The sequence below is a fragment of the Fukomys damarensis genome, unplaced genomic scaffold (genome assembly GCF_012274545.1).
Source record: "Fukomys damarensis isolate Sample0158 unplaced genomic scaffold, DMR_v1.0_HiC HiC_scaffold_33, whole genome shotgun sequence".
NCBI classification, from domain to species: Eukaryota; Metazoa; Chordata; class Mammalia; order Rodentia; family Bathyergidae; genus Fukomys; species Fukomys damarensis.
This window is the reverse complement of record NW_022900945.1, coordinates 6,507,136-6,520,153: the sequence shown is the minus strand read 5'-3', so window position 1 is coordinate 6,520,153 and position 13,018 is coordinate 6,507,136. Positions and strand designations below refer to the sequence as shown.

Sequence of the window (13,018 nt, the reverse complement as noted above, 5' to 3'; positions counted from 1 at the left end):
ACTTTTTACTTTTTTTAAATTTAAATTTTAGTTACAGCTCTTTTAAGGAAGCTTAAGCAGCAATCCAGGGAAAGTGTTGAAGAAAAGCGACCTCGATTATTAAAAGCTCTGAAAGAGGTGAGCTGATTTCTTTTTCATTTTTCAGCTAAAGAATATTTTAAGTATAGTTTTAAGCATTAATAACTAATTGAAATAACAAAATGCTGTGGTTATAATGTACAAATGTAATCTTCATAGAAGCACCCATTTTCTTTGAATAGGAAGATAAAGATTGATTACTTTTAATTAGACAAGCGCTCAGTGATAAGAGTCCTAGTGAATGCAGTAGCTCTCCTTTGGCGTGCGAGATTCTCTACCAGTTGAAGCTGCTCTGCTCGCAGCAGCCGTTTGCCTTTTCTCCCCATGAGAACCACTCTTTGGTGCAGTCCTGGGAGTGAGAACTGGGTGTGTAAGCTGACGGGAGACGCTTGTTTCCTGTTCTCCTTAGAGCTGCTCTGACCAGTGCCAGAGCCTGGCTTTTCTTGGGGTGCTTATCCTTCCCTGCCCCATGGAGGGAATCGAACTCAGGACCTTGCACTTGCTAGGCAGGTGTGGTGCATGAGATCTCTTTACTTTTATTATAGATCTGAAGATACCCAGAAAGCCCCCCCCCCCATTTTCATTCAGGTTGCTGTAACATCTACTATCTGCGTTTACTTTTTTCAGTATTTGAAATAGGAAAGACTAATTTGCTATCTGTTGAGAAATGGAATTTTTGTTAATATGAATTAAAATGCCTGTCAGTTTCAAATATATTGTTATGTGTTTAATAGGTTCTTTGTTTTTTTGTTTTGTTTTTGGTACCAGGGATCGAACTCAGGTCATTGTACTTGCAAGGCAGGTGCCAGAACCACTGAGCTATATCCCCAGCCCAGTAGGTTCTTTTTAAACCTACTGGACTGTATGCATATTTTTCTTTGTAATTGCACTAGCATGTACTGTTGCAGTGCTTTAAGTAGTAATCATATTTTGATATTTTGTTCTTTCTCAGACTCTGAACATTAAAATTAGTATTATTTTCTAGCTTTGTCTATACACCAGTAATGATAATATTTTTAAAATAGCAAAATATTAAGCAGGTATTTATGTTGTTAACTATGATGCTTGTAGTAACTACTTATATTTCATTTTCAGCTAGGTGACTTTTATCTAGAACTTCACTGGGATTTTCAAAGCTGGGGTAAGTGTGGGCTGTTTTACTCTGAAATACGTATTTATGCAGAGATACAAGAGCCAAAAGCTTATTTACATGCCTTCTGGTGGTGCATGCCTGTAATCCCAGCACTTGGGAGGTTGAGGCAGGAGGATAGCTGTGAGTTTGAGACCATCCTGTACTACGTAGTGAGTTCAAGGTCAGTCTTAACTACATAGTGAGACCCTGTCTCAAAAAACAAAACAAAACAAAATATGCCTTCCTTAGCATAACAGATTTGGTATGCATTCTAAGGACAGTTATTTTGCATGACATTGAGTTTTATGAATATAAAGCCTGTAGTTTCTACATAATTATCCCAACTTGATCAGCAACTTTTATACTTAAGTTTGAGAACTGTATTACAGTTTTTTTAAACATTAAAATAGGCTTAAAATTATAATAATTTAGCATATAGGATTTTCAGAAAAGAAATAGTTGTGGGATTATTGGACTATTTAAGGAAGTTAGAAATGTAACTTAGAGGGGATGGGGATTTAGCTTAGAGGTTTAGCCGCCTGTCTCAAAAGTGCAAGGTCCCAAGTCCAATCCCCATACCAAAAACAAACAAGAAAAAAGAAATGTAACTTAGATCTCCAAATGTGAAGAATTTGATTAATGTTATTTTAAGATTATATTTTGTCATTTTTCAGTCATTTTGCTACTTACAGACTTTATACAGCTACTGTCTTTACATACTCTTTGGTTGTATATTGTTCCAGTTATTTATGAAAGATGTTAATTTTGACCTAGATACTTTACAGTCATTTAATGATTTGCTAGATCATGAGTCTACCCTCCAATTTTTTTTTTTTTTTTTTGGTATCAGGGACTGAACTCAGGCCCTTGTGTAGGCAGCGGTACCACTAAGCTAAATCCCCAGCCCTCTAACCTCCAATTTTGAAAAATGGCATGGAAAATTGAATTCAGGGGGTGCTACATCTCCAGCTCCCCCCACTTTCCATCTTGTTTTTGAAACAGGTCTCTAAATTGCCCTGCTGACCTTACACTTACTGTCCTGCCTCAGCCTCCCAAGTAGTTGGGATTACAGGCCTGGCCACAACACTGGCTTCTTTGCTGTGTGTCCAAAAAGGAAGTTTAGTATTAGTGACCTTTTTAGTTATTAAACCTTGAAGTTTTTTTTTTTTTCCCCATTAAAGATTTTTTTTTTTTTGGTACTAGGGATCGAACTTGGGTCCTTGCACTTCTGAGGCAGACAGCAGACCACTGACCTAAATTCCCAGTCCCTCCCTTAAAGATTTTAAAAACGTCATCCATAAAGATTTGGAGATAATAAACTTTTGTGTATTTTTCAAAGTGTCTGAATTAAAACGTTTATACCATATGTTACCTGCATGCTCATTGATATCCTCCCAAGTAATGGTAGTAATTAGCTACTGAGAAATATATATATATATTTTTTTTTTTGTTTTGTTTTGTTTTGTTTTTTGAGACAGGGTCTCACTATGTAGTTGAGACTGACCTGGAACTCTCTGTGTAGCTCAGGCTGGTCTCAAATTCACAGCAATCCTCCTGCCTCAGCCTCCCGAGTGCTGGGATTACAGGTGTGCGCCACCACGCCCGGCTGAGAAATATTTGAAATATACTCCATTTTATATAATTTTGGGGCAACTGTGATGTGTCTATATATGTTGTAATTATGTGTTTTATGTTTATAAATTATTACATTAAGTTACTATATAATGCATTATATTGTATTATATATATATTTATCTATTACATGTGGGTGTTTCTGGCTCCTATCAAATAAGAAAAGTAATGGACATTTTAGTTTTATGCCTGTGGGAGATCAATAAATATAACTATTTAAAGCAGATTATATTGTGATATTCATTAATCTTTAGTGAAATTATGATATTCTCAGAATGTTCTTGGGTTTGAAAATTGAGCTTCAGTTTGTCGCTTAGAAAATAGAAATCAGATGGTATACTTCTACATCTTCTGAAAAAAATACTGCAATAAATCTGCAACCCATTAACACTTCTCTTTATTATATTTGAAGTTAGTAATTTTCTAACATCTTGAGAGGAAAGTTTTTATGTTTCTTCTTAACTAATAATACCTAAATTTTCTACTAATCACATTTTCAACAATCATATCTCCCCTCCCTGCTTTTTAAAGTACGAGTCAGACCTCTGCCAATTCACAAAGTTACCAGCCTTCAAAACCTGGTCTTAATGATGTGCAGTTCATAGGCTAATACCAGTGTTACACTCAGGCTGTGCAGATTTTTAAATAGAAGACTCACTGCAGCTCAGTGGCACCGTGCCTGCCTGGCAAGCTTGAGGTCCTCAGTTCTATCCCCCTTAACAAAAAAGAAAAACAAAACCTCACTGTAATAGTTTTGAACATTACAGAAAATGATCAGGCATTTTTGATTTTCCTGGTACTGCTTTCCAGTGGCACAGCTCAGGTCTCCTGTGATTACCTTCAGATTCTTTTCAGTGTTTGAAAGTGTGTGTGGACACACATGCGAATACATCTCTGTCTCCTTAGTTCCTGTCCCTTGTGGGAGTATCCTGCTGTCCCATCCCACAAATTGCTGTTCTTACTTCCTGTATCGCAGACATCTTACCACGTTACATGCCTGGACGTGTTTTACTCATTGGAACTTTGTGTCGTGTTGTGCTTTATGGCATGGATGAGTGAGGTTTCCTGTGTGCTTCTTCCTTAAACTTTAAGAGTTTTAAACTGTAACATAGGCAGTTCTTTCCTGCATTGTTAAAACTCTCGCTCACCGAGTTAGTTTTTGCTTTAACAAAATTACTCATGGTTTAGTTATTCTGATAGTCTTATCTTGCCTTCATAATTTGTATATTATTCAGAAGTCCTGGTGTCCTGGAATGCACAGAAAAAAAATGTTTGTGGTATCTCTGTGTAACAGAAAAGTTCCAAGTCTAATTGATCGAAAGCTTAAGTATGTTTTTTCTCATCTCAGAGGTCCAAGTCCAGAGCTGGGGAAGAAGCTAAGTATGAGTGCCTGTGTAGCTTGTGTAGGGCCCTGGGTTCAGTCCCTTCCCTGCAGGAAGAAAACGAAAGACCCCAGTACTGTGTGGTCGTCCTAAAGTGCATTATCCCCTAAACAATGTTGGCTCTTTAACTGATTTTCTTCATAAACGTTAGTAGATTAAATTCCAGCATAGTCAATTTATCTTCCTGAACAAAATGTTATAAGAATTTTTAAAATGGGATTTCCATTATATGAAGAGATATACACAAGCACGACTGAATTGTATTTTCTTCAGTTGTTAAAAAAATATATTTATAAGCATTGTTTAATTGAATTCATGACACAACCTCTGAGGTACTTGTCAAGAGTATCTCTTCCTTGAGAATTTAGTTTTGACGTAAAAATGTCAGCACATTTCATTGTTAAAGTGATTTTAGTGATTTAACATCAAAGCTGTGAGAAATGCCATGTTACTGCTGAGAACTAAACCCATTGGCTTCTAGCCCAGATACTTCCAACTAAAACAATCTCCATTATTAGATAATTTCTATTATTAGATTTGTTGATAAACTTTTTACTGAATTCCCCCCTCCCTTGTGAAGACCCATTGTTAGAGGGGAAAACGCCATTGTGGTGATGCAAGCCTGTAAATGCCAGCATCTGGGAAACTGAGAGAGGAGGGTTGCAAGTTCGAACCCTTCCTGGACAGTTTAGCAAGAACTGCCCTCCAAAGGGGGAGGTGGGATGAGCGGATGAGCTCACTGCAGAGGCCCTGGGCTCAAACTCCAGAAAGGAAGGCAAGGTGGAAGTGAAGGGAAATAAGAAATGCTGAGGTCCAGCAAGTCCCTTTTCAGATGGAAGAGTACACTTTACTCTTTCTCATGCTGTTCTTCATATTCACTCTTCGGAGAAAGTAGGCTCAAAGTTAATAGCAAGTCTGAAGGCACTTGAATTATTTGAGCCTGGACTTTCAAATGTGGAAAACCGGCTCAGGCAGTCATTGCAGAATAGGGACAATGTATATTACTTATTTTTTAATCCATTAAAATCTAGCAGATTTTTTATTTTTTCTTGATGAGTTTCGTTTTTTCCTTTGACTTTTGCTCCTCAATCCCAACTTGTTTTCTTTCTTTTCTTTTTTTTTTGGTACCAGGGATTGAACTCAGGACCTTGTACTTGCAAGGCAGGTGGTGGCACCACTGAGCTAAATCCCCAGCCCATCCCAGCTTGTTTTCTATCTTCTTCCTGTTCTGATTTTTGCTAAGAGGAAAATGATATATGATAGTAAATTTTGTTTTTATAGATAATCATAACTACTTCAAAACATGTAATAAGTTCAGTGGACTTATAATGTTTGTTGTCTACTTCTGATTATCTTTGTTTTATTTTACAACAAATATGTAGGACAGGCCTAATTAAGCGTGAAGAAAGAGCTTTGATCCTTTACAGATTTGTACTATCACTGCTTTTCCCATCTTTTGTTCAAAAAAGGAAAAGTTTTATCAGAAAATGATTGCTTACATCTTTTGACTTAGGGTAATTATGTTTCCTCTGGATAGTAAACTTTTTATTTTTATACTAACAGAATGTTAAGGAAGCTGTCTTTGATGTTGGAAATCATTTTGTATTAATTGTCCTCTAAGGATATAAAAGAGATATTGATGCTTTGAGTATGCCTTTAATGTTAACTAGAAAATATACTTTTGAAAAAACCAAAAAGTGCTTAAATTTCCTTTGGTGTCTTTTTTAAAAATAGCCTTTAATTTTCTACGAAACTTTTATTTTTTTCTACCTTAAGTTCATTTATCATCCGTTTTTAGAAATACTGAATTTTATAATATCTCCATGTCATATTTCTCATGCGTACTTATAAACCCTTACATATTTATTGATGTGCGATATGGCCTTAGTGTCGAGAACTCTGAGGTTCGTCTTTGTGTGAATGGCAGTTTACTACAGCCTGGGGTGCAGATTTATTTATCTGTGGGATGACATCTGTTTGATTTCTAAGTTACCAGAATATAACTTGCGATATGGATGTAATCGGTAAATAGTATGTTTCCACTTTATACATTTTGAAACTGAGGTACAGCAAACAGCCCAGGTATCTCTTTGGGTCGGACTGAGACTCTACTCTTGCTTCAGAGATGTCTCTGCTATCCGCACTGCTTTCCTGATGATTTTCCAGAGTATGCGTAAGGCTCAGGTTGGCCCCAAGTCCCTCTGTTCCTCATCGCGGAGGTTTTAGTTGCCTGGCGTTGTTTCTTCATCTGTAAAGCCCCAGGCTGCGTCCCTGGGCGCAGTGTTACGTTCACTGCTGCTGGTGTATGTGGTAAGCAGAGGATGTAGTTGGCTCAGTAGTAGAGACTCGAGGTGGCTCAAAATTGTTTTATGTGATGTTTAAGTGGGAAAATACTATTTTAAAGGAGATTATTTTAATTTGGTGAATTAGTGAAATGTTCTATGTTACCCTTTTAATTTAAAAGCTTATAAATGTCTCAAAATTTAGGTAGTCATTTTATACCTTTTGTTTTTTAAAATACAGTGCCTTTACTTTCCCGAATTCTGCCTTCTGATGAATAAAATATACATATACCTTTTGTTTTTTAAAATACAGTGCCTTTACTTTCCCGAATTCTGCCTTCTGATGCATGTAAAATATACAAACAAGGTATCAATATCAGGTAAGGCGATTTAATTACTTTTTTTTTCTGAGTAAAGGAAAGTTGAGATTTAGAGGAACATTTTCTTTCTGAAACCACGGTTTTATATGTGTTTAATGACTTTGAAATGCTGTAATGTGTTTACTCATTTGAGACTGTATAGATAAGGAATCAAAGGCATAAAATCTTGACTAAAGGAAAGATACAATTTTTCTTCAGCTCTCGACCACACAGTAGGCAGAGTAGAAACTAACGTAATGGGAGATTGAAGATGGTCGCTTCTCTGACCCTGGGCTTATTAAGGACAGAAGCGCATCCTAAGGGAGACCCAGCTCTCGCCTTTCCCCGTCTCTCCCATAACCTGCCCTTCCCTGCTTTCCCGCCCATCTACTCTTTTTCAGCCATCTATCCAGCAGTGAGGACTGCAGGCTCATTTCATTTTCCCCTGCTCCTTCTTTTTATAACTAACATTGATATTTGGATCTGATGTTACTCATTTCATAATTTTATTTTTGTCTTTATCATTAGCCTGATAATATAGGCATATTTATACATTGCATGTAGGTAAACTGTGTAATCGTAGTTTAATGGGCCTTTTTATATATCGATAAATACCTATTTATGGTGTGTGCGTATATGTGTATGTTGTAAAATATATGAAACTTGGCATATTAGTGTCTACATTTACAGGTGAATTTGGGTGTGTAGTGGTCTAGAACTAGAAAAGGCTGGGGGAGATTGATTCGTACAACAGTTCAAGAGAACATTTTCTAAACGAATGATGGGTTCACCCTTAGCAGCAGCAGCCCATGTTCGGTAGTGAGGGGATGAGCGTCCACTACCCTGGGCCGCTCACACAATGAGGATGAGCCGTGCTCAATAGTGTAGGCAACAGGCCGCCAGGTGGGACCAGGGCTAGGATTCAGCTCCGAAGCGCAGGGAGGCCTCACGCTATTTTCCTAAGGCTTCTGCATTGCATTCTGAGGATGTGGCATGCGTAGTATGTATGCCGCATGCGCTGGGTGACTGTACTTCTTTGCTCTGGTCACCTCTGTCATCATAGTGTAATTATTAGTAATATCACCTTCACGCTTAAAAGTTACTAGTTTTGACTATAAATCACATGTGCTCCTAGGTATTCTTTTATTGCAGCATGCAAGATCCGTTGGTGTATTTCCGCTTTTCCCGTGTAGGGAAGCAAGAATGTTAACCCACTTTGTGATGAGAACTGAGAAACCTGGGTAGTAATGAGTTCTGAGAGTTGTGTTAGAAAGTCAGCAAGCAGGGTGGACTCCCGCAGAGTCTTAGGGGCCTCCAGGGGGTGATAAGCGCCTCTGGACAGCTGAGCCTACAGTTCCTTTGATTAAGCGCCGTGTGTTTTGAGCAGCGGTTCAGCCAGGGTGCACCTGATCTGGGGACCTGGGAAGCCTTGTGTAAGCTGCAGCAGTTTCGGGTAAAACTTTTTGTGTAGTAGTTTCCTTAAGTTCAACAAGTAGTGGCTTGTGCAATTTTGTCTGAGATCAGCCCATGGGTTAGACCCTGCCAGTGCTGGGGTACGGAAGAGTACCCTAAATAGGCAACCGTGTGACTCTAGAAGTATTTGATGCAGGGTGACCCCTGGGGCTTTTGGCTGTGGAACTGTTGTCTGGGGGAGAGAACGCCAGCCCGAATCTGGGAAGTCGAACAGGAGACCGAGCTTTTCAGTAGGTGAAGTGGTTGCTCAAGTTGAAGGATGAAGTCAGGTTTGACACTGGAAGATTAGACAGGAAGCCTGGATGCATTGGAAGGCGGTTCTGAACCTGAGGGTGCGGCCGCAGATCGCTGCACTCCCCTGCATGTATAGCGGGCGGCATGGACAGAGCGACTTTCCTTTTCTGGCCTCCCTGTGGAAGTCGCTTTCGCTGATGGCTGCAATAAGGGGCTGGAAAAACAGGTACAGAGAGTGAGAAATTTCAACAATGGGGGAAATTTGTATTTTTCTTACTGGGTTAATGAAGTGTATGTTTAGCAAAGTGAAATGTACATTTTAAAAATAAGCTTTAATAAAAGTTTAAATTTGAAATATTGTATTGGCATCTTAGTTTTGAGGACACAAAGTTTGTTCAATAATTCATGAAGTTTTCTTAGAACTGTGTGTGTCAGTTTCTTACCTGTTGGTCTTTCGCAGGCTCAACACGACTCTCATAGACTTCACTGACATGAAGTGCCAACGAGGGGATTTAAGCTTCATTTTCAACGGGGATGCGGCACCCTCTGAATCTTTTGTAGTGTTAGACAATGAACAGAAAGTTTATCAGCGAATACATCATGAGGTGAGCACGCCATCTTACCACTCAGAATAAAGTGTGTGTTTAGCCAAGCCTCTGTGTAATCAGTGTTAAAAGCATAACACTGAGGCAGTTTATTTATTTCCAGAGCTTTCCTTTCCTTTCCTTTCCCTCTGGCCTGTAATTTTGCTGACTTCTCTGTTTCCTTGATGTGGACAGCTTTGGCTGTTCCTGCCCTCTGTTCTTCCTGATTCTTTCTTCATCTGTCCTCTCCTATCTTTCGGTTCAGCATCATCGGCCTCTGTCGTGTTGGAGCTTCACTACTGCCACTGAAAACCCGTAATATTTATCCTTTGTTTCCTTTCCCTGCTGTAAATCAAAGAAATTCTCTAGTATCTCTGTGTCATTGGTAGCCCTACAGGTGATTTTAAATCAGTGTTTTTTGTGGATTTTTTTTGCCCCCTAGTGTTCTTATTTTGCCTTTGTTTCTATCACTTCCTTGCCCGGTGTTATTGTCCTTCACAACTTTTACTACCTCCTTGTCTCCCTCAGACAAGCCCTTCGTATTGCTGTACTCGTGGACAAGGCCTCAGTTACCTTGCATGTGTGTGCACTGCTGAATTGGATATTACTCAGCAATGGAGATTTAGAAAGAGGAGATGACAAAGAAAGGAAAGATGTTTCTTGTGAAGTTAACAGAACGGGTATAAGGAAGTAGAATCCAAATGATCTGTTTGAGACTCAGAAGGGAGATTTTTCTGAGTGCAGTGATGCTTGCTTTTATTGAATGAGAAGGTGGTTCACCAAAGGCCTCAAAACCAGAGAAGGTGACACCGGAACCTGCTGCGGTAGGCGGCAGTGTAACAGACTGTTAAACTAGGCACCAGCTTGGTCAGAACTTAGTTGAAATGATCATTTATAGTTCTTCCACTTCCCTCCTCAGACATTTATCAAAGACTTAATAAATGGTAGACTTCCCTAGGGTGCCATGCATAACCCTTACCGTATTCATGTTGAAAGTTACCACCATGTATTAAGCGATGATTGCAGCACACTAAGTGTTTGACAGCTTTCCTCGTTAACTCTTTAACCCATCAAACAAGACATTCTCCACTTTACAGATAGAAGTTAGGGCTTGGAGATGGTAAGTGATAGCTGCGAGGTCAGAGGCCAGCGTGCAAGGAGCACTGGGAAAGAGCGTGCACAGTGGGAGTTCGTGCGGCCATTCGTTCCGGAGGCGGAGGCAGTGAGAGGTACAGCTTTGTAGGATGGCATTTCGGGAGTTGCTGGTAATATGAACATAGTGAATGGGGAAGAGGGAACATTTGGGGTCGAGTGTAGGATGCTGGCCGAACCAGTGGGTCAGTGGTACCGCTGGCTGCCGGGCCTTTGGCTTTGGGTTTAGGAGCTGATCGTTGGGAGTCCATTGCCAAAATCCAAGTACTTGCTCAGCCCAATCGAGAAGAAATATTTGCTATTATTTGGTCACTTACATCTTGAAATTTTCAATTTCTTTGGAATTGATCTTGGTCAGTCGTTGCTTTTACTTCTCTTTCTTTTCTTGTCTTTTTCTCTTCTTGCCCTTAAAATAGTGATGTTCCGTTTATGTGTTTATTTTTACAAACTGAGAGAATAGGCTGCTGGTGCCGCGGCTTCACTGTGGCTTCACTGCCCTCACAGCTGGGGACTCACAGATGTCCTCGTGTCCCCAAGCGCCCTGTGCGTGGAGCCGGCCCGCTGTCCGATTCCCGATGGTGTCCCTGCCTCCTTCCCTCCGTCGGTGTGAACCTGGCTGTCCTCTCCCCAGGCCCGTCCTCCCTGTCTCCCCTCTTGGGTGAGCGCTGGCATTCAGTTGTATCAGACCGTGGAGTGGCCTCTCGGAATCCGCATTTCCACGTGACACATCTGGTTACTTGTGCTTCTGTGTCTTCTGATTGCTCTTCCCGCAGTGACCTGATGAGTCCTGCCGAAGCCGCTCGACAATCTCCTGGCTCCCCTCTGAGGAGTGCTAAACTTTAAGAACAAATTTACGAGGCCCGCCTACCTTCCTTAAAGACACTTTAAAGGTTCCTCATTACTTACAATGAAATCCAAACTCCGTGGCGTGCCACATTTCTTCTGTGCCCTGACTTTTAAACTTACTTTCCTTGCTCTTTTCTTTTTAATTAAATGTAAAAAAATATATTTTTTCAGTACTGAGAATTGAGCCAAGGTCCTTTACAGCTCTTTTGTTGTTTTGTCCTTTTGTTTTGATCTTGCTGTGTAGTCCACGCTGGCCTTAAATTAAGTGTGTGGCCCTGGCTGGCCATGAACTCAAAGCGGTCCCTCCTGCCTTAGCCTTCCCAGTGCTGGGATTATAAAGTGTATGGCAGCCACAACGCCTGGCTCCCCAGCTTCTTTTAAAAATTTAAAAATTGATTCACGGTCTCAATTTCCTCATTGTGGGCTCAATTTGGGATCCTCCTGCCCCAGCCTCCCTAGGTGCTGCACTTACTCTGTGTTCTTAGTTCTCCTTATCTTGGTATTTTAGGCACCATCCTGAGCTCGTCACAGGTTTTCAGATGTGCCAGGCTGTTCAGAGGTTCAGAGCTTCATTTGTTTGTCCATGTTGTTTCTGCTTCTGGACCTAGAATGCCTGTTGTGCATTTTCACACCCAAGGCCTCCTTTTTAATGCCACATCCTCCCTTGCCACATGACCATTGTTTTATGTATACTTTTCATAACCTGGAACTGCGGAGCTCTACGTACATATTTACTTCAGCTTTCTCTCTGTATGTGGCTAAGCTCCTCAAGGCCTGCTGGGTTCTCTTGAACTCTCTGGTACCAAACACAGCAGTCGGGCCCAGGTTGGGAGGCCCCTGAAGGGTAATAAATACTCCAGGAGTGTGGCTGGGTCTGGGCCAGGGCTGCCCCAGCTCCTCCCTCTATGTTACTGCAGCTGCAGGGAGTGAGCGGGGCGAGGCCGCGGCCGCCCACCCCAGTTCAGGACTTCCCGGGGCCTGCTGCGTTCTCTGCCTTCTAGACTGTGCAGTAGCAGCAGGGTGGCCAAGAGCGGCAGCCAGTTTGGAACTTGACAGTGAAAGGGAAATCGGGTAGGGCTCAGCGTGTGTTGGCTGAGTCACAGTACTGGTCAACAGAGGGATGGGATGGGATGGTCCGTGGGGTGTGTGTGTGTGCGTGTGTGTGTGCGTGTGTGTGTGCGTGTGTGTGTGGTCCATCACCAGTTAGATCTAAAGTAATTTAAAAATTGCACCTGTGCAGAAAGGTGCAGACTTTTTTCTTATTGCTCTTTAAACAAAATAACAGCTATTTACACAGCATGGGTACTATGTGAAATGTTACAAGCACTCTACAGATGACTTAGAGTATGTGGGAGACGTGCCATGCAGGAGACCCGCACGTCCCAGCCCCTGCAGACCCCAGGGAGGACTGCTCTGGCACCGTCCTGGTGGGCACAGTGGCCGGGTACCCAGGCGGTCGGGCAGCCGTCTGTCAGCAGCAGGCCTCCTGCGACCTGCGTGTGGTGCAAGCCAGTTTCTGAGTACAGAATTGAGTTCTGAATGTTTCTATGAAGAGTGTTTTACATGAAGGCATATGTCTTCATAGACAGTGGTGTATGCGTGCGCATTCACATACTCTCCTTTTTTTTTTTAGCAGTGGTAGAAAGCTTTAATTGGGAAGGGATGGCAGCTTAGGTGGTGAGGGGATCACGGCCTCAGCCCGGCCCTGTGGAGCAGGCACCATGTGCCTTCCGGTTCCAACCACAGTTTTTTTTTTTTTTTAAATAAAGAATTGTGTTCAGAATTAGTTTTTGTTACCTAGGAATATGTTTCACACCTCATATAAGGTCAGATTTTGTATAGGTTGGAGGAAATGATAAGATTT

The 13,018-nt window shown here is 41.1% G+C and overlaps 1 protein-coding gene across 1 annotated transcript in view; it reads left to right on the top strand.

Moving 5' to 3' along the window:
• The window catches only part of Ankrd13c (ankyrin repeat domain 13C), a 70,693-nt gene that overhangs the window by 31,369 nt on the left and 26,306 nt on the right, over positions 1-13,018 (top strand). Inside the window, exons 5-8 of the mRNA XM_019204699.2 lie at positions 89-117; positions 1,174-1,219; positions 6,820-6,886; positions 9,033-9,177. Coding sequence (XP_019060244.1) covers positions 89-117; positions 1,174-1,219; positions 6,820-6,886; positions 9,033-9,177 — 287 coding nt within the window. The remainder of the gene's footprint in view (positions 1-88; positions 118-1,173; positions 1,220-6,819; positions 6,887-9,032; positions 9,178-13,018) is intronic.